This window comes from Pygoscelis adeliae, unplaced genomic scaffold (assembly GCF_000699105.1).
Source record: "Pygoscelis adeliae isolate BGI_AS28 unplaced genomic scaffold, ASM69910v1 Scaffold98, whole genome shotgun sequence".
NCBI lineage: Eukaryota > Metazoa > Chordata > Aves > Sphenisciformes > Spheniscidae > Pygoscelis > Pygoscelis adeliae.
This window is the reverse complement of record NW_008825547.1, coordinates 4,475,140-4,494,682: the sequence shown is the minus strand read 5'-3', so window position 1 is coordinate 4,494,682 and position 19,543 is coordinate 4,475,140. Positions and strand designations below refer to the sequence as shown.

General features: G+C 40.8%; 1 protein-coding gene across 2 annotated transcripts in view; it reads right to left on the bottom strand.

Annotated features, from left to right (window-relative positions):
* Positions 1 to 19,300, bottom strand: part of LYN (LYN proto-oncogene, Src family tyrosine kinase) — a 34,402-nt gene extending 15,102 nt beyond the window's left edge. Inside the window, exons 1-9 of one of the 2 annotated variants that reach the window (XM_009332067.1) lie at positions 19,169 to 19,300; positions 17,885 to 17,933; positions 17,687 to 17,792; positions 17,238 to 17,336; positions 17,025 to 17,128; positions 15,358 to 15,507; positions 13,911 to 14,063; positions 6,833 to 7,015; positions 5,822 to 5,898 (exon numbers count right to left, since the gene is read on the bottom strand). In XM_009332067.1, coding sequence (XP_009330342.1) covers positions 5,822 to 5,898; positions 6,833 to 7,015; positions 13,911 to 14,063; positions 15,358 to 15,507; positions 17,025 to 17,128; positions 17,238 to 17,336; positions 17,687 to 17,792; positions 17,885 to 17,933; positions 19,169 to 19,300 — 1,053 coding nt within the window. The remainder of the gene's footprint in view (positions 1 to 5,821; positions 5,899 to 6,832; positions 7,016 to 13,910; positions 14,064 to 15,357; positions 15,508 to 17,024; positions 17,129 to 17,237; positions 17,337 to 17,686; positions 17,793 to 17,884; positions 17,934 to 19,168) is intronic. The other variant, XM_009332068.1, reaches the window with a different exon arrangement.
* Positions 19,301 to 19,543: the final 243 nt, after the last annotated feature.

The window sequence follows — 19,543 nt, the reverse complement described above, 5'->3', positions numbered from 1 at the left end:
CATCCCGGCCACAGCCCTCGTCCTTTGCTCGGCGGGTGGGGGATGGTGGCCTCAGAGCTGCTCTCGGCTGCCCTCCTGCTCAGGCCCAGGGCTCGGGCGGGACGCTCCTGCCAAAGCAGGTAAAGCAGCCAGAAAACCAGACTGGAAATGTGTCCAAAGCAGTTAGGGTGGGAGGGAGCATCCTGCTGGTGAAGTTTAAGCAGAGGAAATAATGGAGCATATCTCGAGGTTCACAGTGCCTTACATTTGGTAATTCTCAGTTCCTAGGGAAAAGCCTCACTAAAAACAGTCTGCAGTTTTGAAAGGTTTGAAGCAAACGTTATTGATGTGGACAAGATTGTCTTTGGTCTGGGATTAACCAAAACCAGGTTCCTTTCAATAATGTCCAGATGCATAATAAAATAAAATATACTTCTTGATCACAGAGTTTTCAAAAAGAGAGTTCATCTTCACGTGACTCTCCGTCTATGAAGAAGGTGTAGACCCTTTGTATCTGGCAATTGGAAACTGTTGCGAAATAGTCACATTTTAATCTTCAAGTGATATATCAGTGTAATACCAATTTTCAGTTTGCAGCAGTGCTTATCCTAAAGGTGACGTCAGGAAAGGCTGCAAAAATGTATTCCTCTTGCTCCAGTCAAGCAGCTATGTAGTCAAAGCAGACCCACAGGGAAAAAAAGGATTATTAAAGTAATGTATATGATCATGCACTGGAACATTAGAGGCTGTCATTAAAAATGAAAGAAACCTGAAATGGAATATGGGGAGACTGCAGCGGAAATCTCCCAATGCCAAATAAGAGTTAAAGTTAATTCTTATTTAGGACTTTCCTTTTTCCCCTTAAAAAAAGAGAGAAAAGAGAGGGATTAAAGCACTGCATCAAAAATTTCTATTAATTTTATTCTAAGTTTATTATAATTTTAATTTGTAGCCTCAGAAGGCAGAAAGAAGAGATAAGAGTTGCCAATGAAGTTGTAGATCATAGAAGAATTAATGAAAGTATCAGCGCTGCACAGGAAGGAAGGAAGACTGTTTTTGTGACAAAGCTTTGACCAGTTTGAAAGGTATGACTATGTTCAGCAACAACTGATACCATTTTCCTAACCACAGCCACCATGCATGTGTGTGCTACACAGTAGATAACGGATTTGCGTAAGAAGCAGGAAAAGTTTACACATGCAAAAGGTTCACTGAATTTGTGTTGTACGTTTTCAGCAGCTCTCATCAAACAGAAGCAAGTGTGATTTCAAGAACTGTGAAACAAAGAATCGGGAGCTCTTTGGGCAAATTACTTCTGGGACAAGATGAAAACCAACTAGTAAAATCCAGAGTTTGCCAGTCGCTTTCGTGCTGAAGGAGCTAGGCTTTTGCCTGTAGATGACCAAGGGGAATATGGGCAATGTCCACATGGACTGTCTTGGCCTGCTGCATTAGCTCGTGGACAAAGTGATGAAATTTGCTTAGCCTCCAACTCGTAACTGGGAACCGACAGCACCTTTGGGTTCCCTGAGCCCGCTGGCTGAGCTGAGGGGCAGAAGCCCCAGGAAGGGGAACCGCTTGTCAACTGTGTCAGCTAATGCCTGCCAGATGTACAGCAGTTGCGAGAGCAGCCGATGAGGTTGCCGTGCTGCTGACCCACGCACCAGCAGTGGTCACGCAGGCAGGGAAACGGGCTCAGATTTTGATTTCTCCATATTCCTGGCTGGTTCTGGCATGTCCAACATACTGACAATTCTGCTGACTTCTACGGGAGATGCCGAAGCTCTGCTCTGTACTAAAGCAAGTAGTATGTGCTTGAAGATACGTTTGCAAAACTCAGCTTCCTTTAAAAAGCACACCTTTCAGAGACTTCTAGCATTCATCGCTAGTGGCCAAAATCATCTTTGCCAGGGCATAGCTAACACTAGATTTCCCCAGCCCCTACTCATACACACTAATTAAAACACAAAAGAGAAACTTTCAGAGGGCAGATTGCTTTAGAAACTGAGCTGGACTACCTCCCTAGCAAGCATTTTCTTGCCATGTTTTCCACAAGCATGATTTCATAAATTGTGATTGTTAGTACACATAAATTTTTGCTGTTAGTACAGCAAAAAAAAAACCCCAAAAAATCCTGAATCCACAGCTGTACGCTAAAGTAGTCACTAGATGTAAGTGTACCTAAGTAGAATCACAGAATCACAGAATGGTTTGGGTTGGAAGGGACCTCTAAAGGTCATCTAGTCCAACCCCCCTGCTGTGGGCAGGGACATCTTCAACTAGATCAGGTTGCTCAGAGCCCCGTCCAACCTGACCTTGGATGTTTCCAGGGATGGGGCATCCACCACCTCTCTGGGCAACCTGCTCCAGTGCTTCACCACCCTCAACGCAAAACATTTCTTCTTTATACCTAGTCTGAATCTACCCTCTTTTAGTTTAAAACCATTACCCCTTGTCCTATCGCAACAGGCCCTATTAAAAACTCTGTCCCCAGCACACAGCTATTGCTGTCAGAAGTGGCAGTCTGTGAGTGTGGATGTTAAGCTAACAAAACAGCAAGATCAGTATAGCAGAGTAGGAGTATATTTGATTACTTGCTTGAAAAATGCTATCTTTTTAAAAGGTGTTTATTTCACCTGGGGAAGCAGTTCTTACTTTTCTTTTTGCAAAATCAGAACGCTTCACCCCTTGTAAATGCAGATTTCTTTCAAGACTGTTCAAGGCAAAGGCGTTACGAAGTCAGCGAGTGGAGCACTAACAGCAGTCTGGCAATGGAAACACCAACCCACAGCGCTCTTCCACACCACTTGGAAAATGGGCTTCAGCTGGGAGTTCATGTTCAACTACCTGCACTACATTCTTCAGCTGACAGTCACAGAGACCGCATCCTCCCCTCCCTTTCTCCCATTCCCAGTCCCTCCTTATCTGACAAGGCCATCGTAAGGTGGCAAAGGCCATTCCTCTGGATAAAAAGGCAACATACTAAGTGGAACCTCTTCTTGCCCATTTTCTTCCTGCTGTATCACAAGTCCATTGCTAACGTACCCTTCTGCAATGGGTTGGGTCCTTTCCGCAATTCCTGTTGCAACAGACGTCTTGTGTGCACACATGTGGACGCAAGCCAGCCAGCTGTGTAGCATGGCTGGGAGCAGGCCAGCCTTGTGCAACATTGCAGATGCACGAGCGGAAAAATAATCCAATCCTCAGCTACCATTTGTTGCATTTTCAGTCTTTCTGAGAAGCTGGGATAGTCTGGCAAACTGCCTTGCCAGAATGGTGTGATTAGACAGTCATGCAGAGCTCAAGTGTCGCTCCTCCAAGGCAGAAAAGTAGGCCTGATCTTATTTAAGTAGTTCACCATGAGCTTCCTTCCATGCTTTTTTTTTTTTTTAACCGCTTCTGAAACATAGCTCACCAAATTTATTTCCCCTTAGGCTGTACAGAGAGGTTAACATCACTGCTGTAAGAATAAATTAGTGTTCCATTTGTACAAACCAGAGTCATATAAAAAAATACTAGACACATTTTATGTTCTCCTTTTTATACAGCCTACATTCTGGAAAAGTGTGATCCACAGGTCTGCAGTAAAATTACCATTACCTTAGCAGTAGGCCAATAGAGTTTGAAAATATTTTTGTCTGTCTTTTGCCCTAAAGACCCATCAATTAACATTCAGACTGTCTGAGTTAGAGAAGACCAGTGGAACATCTGTGTTGGTCAGAGGGAAATCTCTGGTCTGAGAATGACACACAGCCTGCAAGTCTATTCCACACAGTCCTGTTATTACCCAGTGGCATTAAGGGCTCTTTACCAATGTGCTCAAAAAACCCACAAATTCTTTCCATAAGAAAAATCCCGGTATCTCTGTTCCAAAGTTTTGTTTGGGCTGCAGCTAGAAATCCTCAGAGAGGCCTTCCTGAATATTCCTTTAAGATCACTCTGCAACCCAATGCGTGGCTCGCTCTCAGAAATTTCTGTTGATAATCTACGTCTCAGGTGAAGGGAGGGACTTCTCATATCACCTGTGCTGCACAAGGTCCTGGCCTCTGAGGCCAAGCGCAGGAACTGGCTCTGAGAGGTTGCTGTCAGATCGGGGTGACAAGCGATGTCCCTTTCAAGTGACCCGACCTTCAAAGCTTTGTAAATGACAATCGCCGACCCCTGTCATCTTGGAAGTGACTTACCCAAGTTGTACACAGTTAGAGTCGCTCTCTAGGTCATTAAGCTTTTTAAGTCTTAAATTTCTGAAAACACAATATTCATTTAAAATGAACACAACATCCCTAGCTCCAATAAAAAGGTCTGCTATAAAACCATGTGTGATTTCCTCTCCACATCCTGGGTGTCCTTTCATATCACTGCTCACAGATGTTCTTCTCTCCCTTGAATTTTACACACTATTTTCAAAGCTACATTTTTTTTTTTGCCCGCTGTTATTCATCTCTCCAGACCGTGACTTGGGATCCAGGAGGTTTTCCACATCTACAAAGCATTTGCCCCACTAAATTCTCAAGGACAAGTTACCCAAAGAGTTCAGAAAACTTAGAAAGCCTATAGCTACACTGGACCAACAATTAGAGCAAAAACAGCTCCTGCATTGAATCTATGTTCTATAAAAATCTATATTTGATATATTGAACATTTATATAGCAGTATGTGGTATATAATATACCATAGAATAGAACAGTTCCAGTTGGAAAGGACCTCCAACGGTCATCTAGTCCAGCTGCTTGAACATTTCAGGCCACTTTAACCAAAAGTTAAAGCATGTTATTAAGGGCATCGTCCAAATGCCTCTTCAACACTACCAGCCTTGGGGCATCGACCACCTCTCTAGGAAGCCTGTTCCAGTGTTTGACCACCCTCTTGGTAAAGAAATGTTTCCTAATATCTAATCTTATATTTATTTATATAGCAATAGTTATATAAAACAGTTATATAATATTCTTATAGTGAATTTTTGGTATAAATCACTAATGTTTTATTAAATCTTTTTAAAGCTTTCTTGTCTTTCCTCATGAATTGTAACAAGTTAGTTTAATAGAGTACAACAGTCTGCAAACTCTAATGCGTGTTGAAAACCCCGAAAGGTTGGTGAAACAATAACCTATCAAAAATGCCTTCATTACCTATTAGTAACGTGAATTACAACTTGGAAAAGCACAATTTTTACTCTATTTTCTATATGCCTCCCTGGATATCTAATGCTGGTAACTGTCCGAGGCGGAGCACTGGGCTCCGCGCACCTTTGATCCAGGCTTTGACACACAAATCACTCTGGGGTCTCTCTCTACAGATTTCGTTTATGACATGGGATAACTTGTATATTTTGAAACAATCATTTCGGTTCATAAATCAGATACTAGTACCTGAAACATCATTTGATTAGATTTCATTTATATCACAGTAATTTACGTAAGAATTTGAAACCAACAGTAGTCCCTTGAGGTTAAGGCAAGTTTGACCAATTGACCTAACTTAAGAAGTAAAAATGACACATTTATTAACACTGAAGGAATCTCATAAGCACAAACTGACAACCTTGTACTTACGCTTTCAACTCACAGCCACTCAAATTGAAAGCAGCCTTTCCACAAAGGAAAGCAGCTGCATACCACTGCCATCTAAGCAGGTCACCAGCAGTATCTAAGAGTTAAGCCTAACCACAGATTCACTTTGAAACCTCTTTTATCTATTCCCTCCTTTCAAGTAACCTTATTTTCTCAGACCAAAACTTATTTGAAAATTAAATTCTTTTTTAATGCAAAAAACCTTAGAATTTCCCAGCATGAGTTTCAGACCGTAAACCCCATTAATTTTGAGCATATTTCTTAAAATTTACCTGAGCAGAGAAGTCGATTAGTTTTGGAAGCAACAATTTACTTCCTTCCTCACTCTTCAGAAAATCCAGCAAACTTCCTGTTACAACAGAGAAAGATTAAGTCAGTGCAGCTTATCAGCAAAATAAAGGTCATACCAGGTCTCCAATTTTCTGGATCACAAAATTTTTGCAGTTAAGTGTTTTGATGTGTTTTCAAGTTGACTACAGTAAGGCAGTCTCTTTACATGATTTAACAACAGTAACATCCAAGTCAGCATGTCAGGCATCCGAGTCTTGCCATTTTCCTGGGTGGAGAAAACTCCCGTCAGACCATACCTTAGTTCAGTGGTGTTGAGTTTGATAAGTACCCTAGTCTAATGACTATCAGGAAAGCTCTCCAGGAGAATCACACGTATCAATCCTTTCCAAGTCATAAAGAATAAGTGTCTCAATGCTTGTTTATGAAGTTATCAGCAGAATTGCTTGAAAACAGAACAAACCAAGAAAAACTACCACCCAAGGCAATCTGAAAAGGAAACCTCACTTATTTTGTGTAGCAATGCTCTAATAAAGGTTGTCCTTTCCTAGTAGTGCAGCCATCCTTGCAGGACCACTCATCACTCACCTTATTACACACGTATTTATCAACTCAGGGGTCACATAAGGCAATTTCTAAGGTTTGTTTTAATTGCCTTGCTATGACATCAGACACAGAAGTTAGGTAGGGAGCCCAAAGGAACCAGAGCTATTTTGGGGGTTATGCTCTGCATCTGAAACAATTAAAAATGCTACATTTAAGAAAACTGTAAAAATAGTTTGTTTCAGAAATGCAGCAATGAATTATAAAACTAAATCCTCAGCCCTCCTCTAGGATAGGTGCTCCTTCACTTTATATCAGAGCATTCAAAAGAATAATGCTAAAATCCCAAGTTTTCCTTTTTTTATTCTTTCCTTTTTAAAGAAAGGGGACTAGTTTATGAGAGGCAGAAAAGTTTACTAAAACATCGCTTGCAGATCCAATGTTGTTCTCACCTTTAGCCATGAATTCTGTTATAATATAAATAGGTTCTTCTTTGGTCACTACAGCATAAAGCCTAACAAGCTTATCATGCTGAAGTGTTTTCATGAGGTTGGCTTCCTCCAGAAAGGCTTGCACAGACATCGTTCCAGGCTTCAGAGTCTTTACAGCCACTTTTGTACTGTTATGATAGTAACCTAAAAGAAGGAAATACAATCAGTGCACTTGAAGTCACTCTGCGCCACACGGAGCCCCGACTAGTAAGAATTTGTAAAGCAGGTGAGGTTGGATTCCAGTAATAGCTAAGAGCCTGAGAGCAAGTGCCAGATGTAGCACAAATATTTATACTAAAATTCCTTTTTATTTTGCAACTGATACAACATTGCAATGAAAAATAATCCATTCCCTATTTTTAGAAATCAGTTATCTGCAAAAAAAAATAAGGCAACCAAATTATCTTACTTATACCAAGTTTTCATTTACAAGTAGCCCATAAAATATTTAGTCAAGAGATGTTTTAATGAATGTCCACATCAATTGTCTCAGAAACTAATAGAGTCCATGGATTGCTTGCAAGATTCTGGAGCATCTTTAAACACCGTGTTTACAACCACTTTATGCATGCCAGTCTCATGCTTATAATCCTTTCTGTAACCCCCAGTCCTCAAAACAGAGCATTACAGGAAAGTGCAATCAAATGAGGATTCTCATGACCAACGAAGATACGCTGCCAGGACTGCAATCCTCCAACATTCAGAGCAAGACTTAGAATGTGATAACTTCTTATCACATAGCCCATGCCAAGAGTGGAAGAGACTGCGGCTGTTTTGTTCCTCTGTTTACCAAACATTCTAATGTAATACTCTAATTATATGAAAAGCAACTATCAGTAAACAGAAAAGCAATGAATTATTTTCTGCTTTAATGTTTTCCAAACATAAAATAAATGTTAAAATAGCATTAAAAAAAAGAGTAGCAAGCACTGATCCTAAAGTTTATCTTGTGAAGTCATTTAATTTGAAAAATAAAAGGAAAAAAGAAAAAAAGAGAGAGAGGGAGAAAGAGAGAGGGATATAAATGCAACTCTTGTCCCCCACCATACCCATTTCAACATCATAAAAATATTTCTCGGAAGAGGTAAAACTTTGACAACTCAATGAAATAGCCTCATTTCCTTATTCAGCAACAATCCAGACAGTATTACCACGCCTCTAAATTGGAGTCCACAACTTCCTTATACTGTTTATCATCTTAACATAAGAAATCAGTGGCAAAGCAAGGAACTAGTTTCCTGATCCTAAGGGATTGCTCTAACCACTGCATCTTCGATCACCTTTTTTTAAAGAAGGGTCATCACCTGAGAAAAACCACTATGTCTATCACAAAATATTCACCTGCATGATTATTAAATATATTTTTCCAAACATGGTCAGGTCAAAGCATAACAAAGATACGCCTCTAAATGATCTAATAATAAGAAATTACTACTACAGGTCAAATCTGCTGTTAAAGCTCAGGTATACAATTTAAATCTATCAGAAAAACAGATGTTAAATATTTTTCTTTCTGCTTAAGAAGCAGAAAGCTTATTTGTACCGCTTCTACTATTCCATCCCATACCCTAAAGCAGAGCACTAGTTCCACTCCCAATTTGTTGAATACTCTATTGAACATACTAATTAATATCATTATTTCTGTGAAGCAATTGTGACCAACACACTTAATATTAACGATGTAACAGTATTTTACATTCATTAAAGAGATCCATCAAACTAGGGTTCTACTTACAGAAAGTTTACGTTATTATAACACCTCACCCATACTGACGTTTTCTGCAGGAAAATGGCCTACCCTGACCCTCTGGTGGTAACACACAAAGCAAATTAGCTGATGAGAACACTAGAGATAATTGATCCTCATCTCTCTCACGTTCATTTATTTCATCAGGTATTGGGAGGGATGGGACACCAAAACACCCAGGAAAGGTGGTCATGAACTCCATGAGCGCACACAACGGCATCTGTAAAAAATGGACCCTTGACAGTTTGGCAAAACTGGAATTTGTCACCTCTGTCGCCCATCCGTTATCAGCAAACCCAGCATTAGCTTGATTTGGGCTGAGGACCACATCAGACCTGGAGCAGGCAGCATCTTTTTAGTATGCGTCTGTACCACCCCAGTTTAACAAAGTTCTAGTCCTCATGTCAGGTCACTTACCATTACCATGAGAACCTCTGTGGTAGTTTCCATACCGATCGTCTGCTCTGCAGGCACGCTCTTACTGTGCAGGTAAGAAACGGCAGCCTTTGTGCAGGCGGAGGGAAAATTGGTGACCTCAAAGCGCTTCAGCTGGCGACAGCAAATTTAACGTTCAATCTGCATCACAGAAGGATTCCAGTGATGCATGGGGAGCTGTGGGAAGGGGTGGCTACAGCACTGCATCACCCCCGCTTCATACAGTACCTGCAGCTCTGAACCCTTCGCTAAGGTCTGCCTTGGCTGGACTGAACCTGGCTCCAGGTGTAAACCCAGCAACTTCCTTGCCATACGATATGAATGAACATATGGTCAGTTTGCTGCCTAAACATAAATTCAAAAAGATAGGTAAGCAATGAAATTCTTGCTTACATCTAGAACACCTGACATAAAATTCAGATTCCTTGCAACTAACATTCAGCTCATGTATGTACTGTAAAAATCCATTTCTGATACTGATGAGGTGTACCAGCAAGTTTTCTTCGTTCATTTTAGATGTCTTTCATTTTAATAACAGTATTTCTGCGGTATGATTTACTCTGATTTTTCTAACAGCTGCATAAGAAAATACACATCCAAAATGCGTATTACTTATATTCTAATTTGGGGGCTACCAAATGTGAGAATCTTTTACACATGAGATGCAAGCAAAATGTGTCTCATTAATAAAATAAACTATAATGGCTCCATTTGGCTTGTTAACTTTTCTCTTAGCCCTGCTTGAGAATTCTCTTCATGGATTATTAATACCACAGAGCATTACAGTTCACATCATATCAGTGCACGCTAGGAACAAAAATGCATAAAACATAGACCCTGCTCTTGCAGTGCTGCTCTGGTTCATCACATCACTAAAGAAGCTGCCCAGATGCACTGAACTCCATGGTCAAAAAACCTTTCATACCATGGCAGGAAGGAAGTCTCTCTGCAGTTTAGACTTCTGTTAAAAATTAAATATGATGCAAGCAATAGTACGCAAGTCTGAGGAATGTGATGATGTCTTACAGAGAGCGCCACATTCTCCTCTACGCGTTAGAATAGTATCCTCCAAAAATGGTTAGTGTTTCAGGCATTTGTTTTGGAGTTGATTATGATTTTTTTGACAGTAGTATCTTGGACAGCCAGGTTGCCCCCAGATTCTTGCATGGGCTTAATCAGGCCAAGCTGTGATATGAATTTATAACAGACAATAATGAGGTTGAGCCTACCATTTCTGACCTTTCAGGACTGAAGATGAACAACTTTGTGAACAAGCCTACAAGATGCAGCTTCCTCCTTCCTCTGCTTTCACAGTAATTCCCTGCAAGGTTATACTGGGAACAACTTGTTTGAGCTACGGAGGTATGACACTGTTAGAAGCCAGATAATGTCTCAGGCTGTTACAACTGCAGGAGGTACTGGGGAAGAGACTGAGGAACAGCAGCTTCTCTGCATCCTATTGCATGTCAGCACATCGCTCCTTCACCAACTACAGCCATCACTCAGCTGAAGAGCAGAGGAATGCAACAGTAACTCCACCTCTATAGCTCATCTCCATACAGCCCATTAAATGTGAAGGCAGAAAGCACAGGCTGCAGCTTTCTAACCGCTTCCATGGTGCAGTGCATAAAATGGGAACACAACTCTGCCATGCTGTTTACATCTATCATGTCAGCACAGCTGATGCCCAAAACACACACATAAACAGTAACTTGGTAGCCTAAAAACAGAAAGTCTTCATAAAATGTATAAAATTACACATAGCTGTAATGAAGAAAGAAATTAAATGCACTTGCAGATAGGCAAAACTGGGAAATTGATGGTCCTTTATAGTAAGTTTTCTCTGTGTAAAAGAAACTCTTCAGAGTTGGAGGAGACTCACCTGCCCTCTTTGTAAGTGACAAAGATTCTGTGCACAGGTCACACAGGAGCACAGCCAAGCGCTTGGGGCATATGGGGGTCTGCTTTTTGTTCCTAGGGTTTTCTTAGTCCTCCCATAACATAAGCTAACTCCCTCCAAAATGTGCAAGAGGAAGATGTCAACTTGGAAGCCCAAAGAGTACTTACGGACAAACTAAAAAGAAAAGACTATAGAAGACACGCTGGCATATCTTCATGTTGCAGTAACAGTATTATCTCTATCTTCCCATGTATCACAGAATCACAGATGGGTTGAGGTTGGAAGGGACCTCTGGAGGGCATCTGGTCCAACCCCCCTGATCAAGCAGGGCCACCTAGAGCCGGTTGTCCAGGACTGTGTCCAGTTGGCTTTTGAATATCTCCAAGGATGGAGACCCCACAACCTTTCTGGGCAACCTGTGCCAGCGCTTGGTCACTCACACAGTGAAAAAGGGTTTCCTGATGTTCAGAGGGAACATCCTGCATTTCAGTTTGTGCCCATGGCCTCTGGTCCTGTGACAGGGCACCACTAAGAGCCTGGCTCCGTCCTCTTTGCACCCTCCCTTCACATATTTACATACATTGATGAGATCCCCCCGAGCCTTCTCTGCTCCAGGCTGGACAGTCCCAGCTCTCTCAGCCTTTCCTCACAGGAGAGATGCTCCAGTCCCTTAATCATCTTTGTGGCCCTTCGCTGGACTCTCTCCAGTAGCTCCGCATCTCTCTTCACTGGGCAGCCCAGTTCCTCTGAACGGGACACTGTTTCCTCTGAAACCACAATTCTAAGTACCCTTTATCAAGAAGGAATTTATTTAATAATTAAACCATGGAACAATATTTCTCTCTAATTCACACTATGGCTGAAAAATAATTTTGTTCTATATGAGGATAGAGCGTAACAACTAGCTCTCTAATCAGGAGAGCGTAACAACTAGGTTCTTTCTCCGTACCTCCACATAACTCCTGATGCCCCTGGTTGATCATTACAATACACAGTGTTTGTTGATACCCTGCACCGCACAGCTGACCTGTTATGTCTTTTCCAGCTTGAACTTCCTTGGTTCTAAGATTAACCACGCTCCTGATTCGAGAGGACCTGTGCCATGCAAATCAGCTTCTCTTGCTTCAGAAAGGAAGCAGAGAAGAGGAAACACAGCAATCGCTTTCACAGTACATTAATTTTTCTCACAGTGCGGCAATTCAGATGCAGGAGTTAGGCCCAATTTAGATGTTAAAATAATGACACAAACAAGAGGAAACATCTTGAACCAGAAACACCCTTTTAAAGTTTTATGCCTTTGTGTGTGCATGTGCAGAAGTAGTCACTTCCCAAAATGATCTACGTTTTCAAGCAGGTGATTACCTTCTGCCACAAAGTCTTGCATAGCTTTTCAGTGTCAGTTAAACGTTTCTTGCCCTGGTTTATGAGACAGAAAAAAAGTGCACAATGGCTGATGCGTGTCTTAACTAGTATGTAAATTGTCACTCATGTATATCATAGCTAGAGGGCTTCTTAAGCCTTTCTTTGTGAAGGCAGATAAAAGGCTGTATTTGGCTATATTATATTATAGAGATCGTTGCTTGCATTTTTTTTACATGATTTATATCAAAAGATTGCACCTATGACTGAAATAGAGCTTTCCGATTGACACTGCAGTTGTGTGTGGATTGCCACTCAAACAGCACCACTCTGTGCCTTACTTTTCTAAATGAGAGCATCTCTTCAGAGCAATAACATTCCCATTAGCCTGCAACACTCCCGTGGGTTATCAGAGACCCGTTCATAGCTTTGCGTCTTCTAGTAAGTTTTGGGATACACTTTTAAGTTGCTCAGAAATGCCCTGCCTATAGAATCTTATTTAAAAACAAAACAAACCAAAAAACCAAACCAAAAACCATTCTATTATTATAATAATAATGTTATTACTATTTAAATATAACCTCCAAAAAGGAGATTCAGGGAAGGGTTGAGACAATGATCTGGCCTGAAGAAACACCATAATGAAGATTTTGGGAGAAAGGTATAGTTTACCTCAGATAAGATGGTAACCAGTAACAAATGTGTAAGTACTGAATAGCCCACAGAACACAAAATACGGAACCCAAAAGAATACTCAGATCCCTGAATAGACAGCATTTCAAAAGCAAGATGATTAAATATTTCTGCAGAATGTGATTGGACAGTGGTCATAGCCCCTTGCCACAGGAAGTCACTGAGGCTGAGAAACCAAGATTGTTTATAAGCAAACAAAGCTAATTATGGTTATAACAATCAACACTATCATTTTTTGCCGGGTATATATTAACATTTACAACTTGTAAGTCTTAAGACACCTTCATTATTGGGGACCTGCATGATAGTTCAAGGTAGGGGGTGATCAATCTCTAATCTTTGTACTACATAAGTCACCTGCTTTCTCAGCAGCAATCTGGCAGGCAATAATCTTGGATTAAGTGTCCCTGTTTTTCACCCAATACGGCAGTCCCATGCATTATATTGCAGCCTCTGCTTTACCAAGGGACAATGAAAACTCTATACATAAGTCACTAAAAGACATGATTTCTTTCTATTTCAGGTTCTTTACCACCTTCTGATTTGAAACAAAGTTCCGAGATGCCCACTGATTTTGAGAATCAGGAGCCACATCTTACTATAACCTTTTACTTCCCGCACAAAACACAACCAAAAAAACCCCTATTGTCTTCAACCCTCTAAATTACAGTGCTCACTCACTAATTTTTTTTTCCCTTTAAAAGACACCAAAGTATTTGTTCCATGATATCAGAGATCTTTCCCCTCGCAAATCCTGTCTCCTCATGAGAAGGTATATTCTGGGCCTGACTGCGCTGTTTTACAAGTGTATCGGACCAGGTTCATGTCCACTATTATTCTGGATGACTCTGAAATGACACTTCTTTCAGCAGATCTAAATACTCTTTCCAAAGGAATAAACTCACCCATCCAGACTTCTCCAAACTGACCGGCTCCAAGTTTCTTCACTAATTTAATTGATTCCCGTGGAATTTCCCACGCATCTTTATCCCATGGTTTTTGAGGCTTGGGACTAATACAAGCTTTTTCCAACTTTCTGCATAAGCCATCTGATTGCTCTGGTTTTCAAAGGAAAAACAAAATACAAAATCCATTACATTTCTGTGCCTCACAACTTGAGACAAACATTACTTAATTACAGGTGTGCACTAACCAGCTCAAAATAATTTTCAAAATAATCAGGTGTTCTGATGAAAATGTAACCTTTCTGGTGCTTTCACATAACTTTAAGCACCTCTGAACTGAAATTTGGTATTCAGAGACAAATTTAATAAAGAAGTGTCACATGCATCTGGTTATTAAGGGTTTTTTAGTACAATTCGTACCAACTAAATAAAATATAAGACCTGCTTACTGACAGTATGTTGATGAAGATGCACACTGGAGTCAAGCTTGGAACCCGTATTCTGAATTTGTCACTAAGTTTTCTTATAGCATTGTTTCAGACACATGTGCACACAAGCATAAGTAGGTCACCATTTTTTTTTTTTCTCCAGACACTGACCAGCTACAACTTTAATACAAATGTAGAATAATTCTCAGGTTTTCCAGCTGTGCCAAAGAATTACCACACATCTAACAACTCAGAGAAATCTCATGGCCAAGTCCTCAGCGTGGCTTTGAAAAATCACTATGTGATTTTCTGTCCTACATTTTTCGTAGTCTCTGTCTTCCCAGTCACAAGACTAAAAACCACGTATTTTGGAGCTATCCACCAGGAGGTTATGCAGAATGAAAAGTCACTTTTGTAGCTAAAACACAGGTAGAAACTTGTCCCTTCTCCCCCCCTTTTTTTTTTAATAATAAATGTATACATTCTATGTGGGAGCAATTTTCCTTCTTTGAAGTTAATGGACTTTTACTTCCTTCAAAACACCATTCACAATAAACAAACAAACAAACAAACAAACAATTTCATAAGAAAAATAAAAACAATTTCACACTCAACACCGCAAGAAGACATTCACAAGTCTATATGCATTTCTGCTCATTGTGAATACAAATTTACTTTCAAATACAGAATTTATTTATTTACAATGCAGTCAATTCTTACTGTAGTTTCACATCATCATAACTTTGATGAGGTGTTTTATAAAGTTATTCTTTATTTCACAATGCTATGCCACGGAGCAAGCAGCATTAGGTCTGATTATGATAACAACGTTACTTGGGTTCCAACCAGTTTTACTTTATCTTTGATAACATGCTTGCCTGGGTTGTTTAGGTTTAGGAAAAAAAAAAAAACACCGAAACAATGAAAAGGTTTGAAACAAAGCAAGAAAGCATTTATTTTCCTTCACAGGAAATAATGGCTGTATTCTATTAAGTAATCCACTAACCGATTTAACTTACTTTGATAATGTTTGATCATATCATCGATGTTGGGAAAAGTTATTCTTGGAGAGATGTAAAATCCTCCATTGTCTAGACTCCTAATTTTGTAGTGCTTAATAACATCGCCATGCTGTGGATCATAGTCTCTTATGGAGAGAGAATAGCTGCCTGTGGATAAAGGAAGAATGGTCATTAACAGATAGCAAAAGTCTACAGCGTCCACACATATACAGTTGAGCCTAACAAAATCACCTTTTTGTCTGTTTTTCTTTTTACTCCCTTATTTCCTCAAAAAGCATTGTGCAATCCACATGAGGAAGTTAACCAATAGCCAGTCCTGAACCGGTCACCAAAATGCTTACAGTCACACTTTCTTTTTCAATCTTATTCAAGAAAGTTAGGAGTTCCATACTCCAGACAGCTCTACAATCCAACGCCCACTTCTGCAGAAAGTTGCCCCGGCTCGAGTGGAACCGGCTGGGAAAGCAAGGTCAGGGCTGTCACACTCCTCAGGCAGAAGCTGAAATTCGGAGATCAGCGTTTCAGAAGAGGAACACGCTGGATGTCATGGGCCAACTAGCAAAAGGATAGCTTGGAGACGGCTTGAGGCACACAGGAGGGAGGGCAGATCTGTTAGCCCTAGGGAGCCTAACCTCAGCTGGGATTTAAGATGGGGCAGCAGAGTACCTACCCTAAACTACAGAGCTCTTTGTTTCTTCCACTCATACAACTCTTGTTGTCCATTTCCAAGACTAAGACACCACCTCAGCCCCTTCTCTCTCCCCACACACAGATGCAGTGACAGAAAGATTTTGGGGGTACTTTGCCTTACTCCAGCAGCCTATGTTGAATTTAGATCTCTGTCTTCATTTGAGAGCACAGAAACAGCAATATGGGCCCATTACAGAGAGCTACCTAATCAAGAATCTGCAGTGTTAGGGCCAGAAAAAGCACCCCTACGGAGAGGATAGACAGACAATCCGCTGAAGGGATTCATGCATCTGAAGGATGCAGTGTTAGAGTATCCAGCTGGAGAATCCAGTCAGGCTGCTGTCAGAGTCCAGATGCTGGGGCAGAACCTCCTACGCTTTTCTGAAAGTCCCAGCCAAAGAGTCTGGAAACTTCACTAAGCTTTTCAGTATAAAGAGCTCTGTCTACAGCAGAAACCTTTACCAAAAACCTTTTGGAAAAAAATCACACTATAGTGCAGAATTATAAACCCTCATTATGCACTAACTGCATTTTAAAACTTGTAGCAATGGATACAGACCCAATAATGGACGACTGTAAAAGGCAGCATCTACTGTTTACAATGAAAAGTGTCCTTCAATAAAGGAATCACAAATGTGATTCCTCATCTGCAAAAAAACCCCACCACAAAACACCACACACCAACCCCCCGCCCAAAACCCCCACATACAAACCTGCTTCTTGTCAGTGTAATCACACACACACACGTTTTTTTTTTCCTATCTCAGCTTTGGGTGTTAACCTGTAACTCTCTTCTCTCTTTTCCTGACGATTTTCTCATCCTTCTCACTCCTACAGAACTGCAGAAAATTCACACAATAGGACGCACTAGGACTACTCCACACCCAGTGCCACTTGATACCAATTTTTGTGAAGACAGACTATATGTTTTTAACTCTACTATCAATTCCAAAGTAACCCACCCCAAAGCCTACCTTTTAATGTTTCACTTTCCCTGATAAGGAAAGCTCCAGGACTATTTCCAGGAGCCAGGAGTTGCCTTTCAGCATCTTTTCGGGTTATGTCTTTGAAGAACCATCTGAAAAATATTTCAAAGAGTTAGAACCCTTTCTTTGCCCCACCCACAAAGAATACACCACCAGGGTGAAGAAGTTGTTTGCCAGTATTTAGAGCCTGGGAGAACTTACTCTTCTGTTTCCAAGGTGTTTACTTTTGCTACGTAGTTGCTGGGAATGAAGCCTTCCTTCCTCGTCGTGAGAGATTTTGCTTTCCACCATTCCCCCAGCCTGAAAAACAGAAACAACAGTAGTATTCACAGGAAAGGAAAATTATAAAGTGTTATTTGGGTTCTACTGTGCTGACAGCTTTGCCCACGCTGGAGAGAGAAGCAGCATCTTTTCTCTGAACTCAAGCCCCCTGAGAAGCCATTGGCTCCGTCAGATCAATGTTTGGTCGCTGTTACCAAGGGCAGCTGCCAAGTCCTACCAACAGCTCCACAGGCATTTGTATTTTCACATATAAGGGAGCTCTCTTACCATTAATACACTCATGTTACAAGTAGGATATCAAAAAATTATAAAGGGAATTAGATGAGTCCAAAGAAAAACTACAATACAATCAGTACTGTCATACTTACTCCTCAATAACTTTCAATTTTTCTCCTTTTTTGAAGGACAAGTCATCTTCATGAATGCCATCATAGGGATACAAAGCTACCACAATGACTCCATGCTCCTCTGTTTCTACAAAAGTAGAAAGCCAAAGGCACGTTTGCATTATTTCACAGGCTGACACGGGCACAGCACACAGCAGTAAGATTCCTATGAAAACGTACCTTCATTGACAAACCTCTGTCCTGGTAAGAGCTGTGCTTCTGGATTTGCCTACAATAAAATATGTCTTTAATTAAGCAGTTTTAGATCTTTGTGACAATCTTACATTACAATTACATTATTATTGAGGTGCTTTGGTATCATCTTATATGTCTTAAATTAAAAGGAAATGCTCCAATTTTTCCCCACCATTCTTCAAAAGCAAATTACAACATAAAAATGTACTAAGTCGCCACTAGATTTTGAATTGAGCAGCTCAGACCTTGGGAAGGCGTGACACACATTGTGGGGAGGAAGTTCACAGCTTTGTGACTTCTGCTGAAGAGGCTTTAGGCAGGGCACTTTAACAGGACAGTTATTAACATGTAGCTGTCATGCTAAAGAACTACCAGCACGGTTATGTTGCTAAGATTGTGCAAGGGAAAAAAGAGTAATTAAAAAAAAAAAAAAGGGTAGTTTGTGATGTTGTGTACATTGACTGAGAGCACGCTGCGTCCACTGTGTCAGCTGGTGAGAGGGGAGAGAAGGGTGTCATTCACACCCGCAGAGAGCACGGCCCCTGGATAAGGGCAGTCAGAAAATACGGTTTCCTCAGCAGAGTAGAGAGGGTGGGGAAAAAAGGTACCAGTCAATCTGCAAAATAGCAAACCCACTCGGTACCCGACGGGATTCCCCTTCCCAGCACCCTTCCTTTCTAATGCCAGGCAGCACAGCCGGAACTGCCATTAGCTTGTTCCTCCCGCAGCACAGCGCTGCTCCCTTCACCACTGCGCCCTCTGCTCCCCTCCCGTCCTTACCTACGCACCTCCTGCAAGGTCGAGTAGTGGCCTTCAGTGAGCAAAAGGAAAGTTGACTAGAGCTGGTAAAGAATCGGCTGTGATTACCTCAGCCTTTTCAAATAGAATAATCATCACCTGGATCCCATAGCTATTAAAAACCCAGCACCGATGCTTTTAAAAATGGTTCTAAACTACTTCAGGTTTTCTAAAGTCACCTAGCATTCCTCTATAGATGTAGCTATATCTAGATCAAGCATTGCCAAGGATTACTGTTTTCATGCAGAAAACTATGACAAACAGAGTAATTAAGTAACAAACCGCCAATTTTTATTTTTTATTTCTTTAAGTACTTATTTGTTGAGGGTGAACTGCACAACACTAAAAGCCCAATGGTGGACTAATGATCGTTTGAATTTCTTCATGCATGTGCTTTGGATTGAAACTTAAGTTATGCCAGTCATGCTTTGATCTTGCTACTGGAATTCTCCCCTGAGACTATCTACTTACTGGCCTTTGCTGTTTATTGGACGTTGGATCCCTCACATAAATAGTTCGTTCAGTTTTACGTACTGGTTGATTCTTCAAATCTAGCCCATCTCCATGCAGATTCTCTTTCCTTTTTGATTTTATACATCCCATATTTCCTGTTGGAATAAAAAAGGTATTAAACAAAAAACATTATGCCATAAACCAAGCCGTTTCCCATGCAATCATCTGGGCTATGCAACAAAAACATGCTTCCTTTTTCATACACAATAGTTCACGGGGAGAACAACTGAAGGTTAGGAACACGCACTGAAAGCTCTTTTCTGCTGCAAAGGAAAGAAATGATTTCTTGTCTCAATCCACAGATGAAGTAAATACTTCAAATTAGTTATTTAC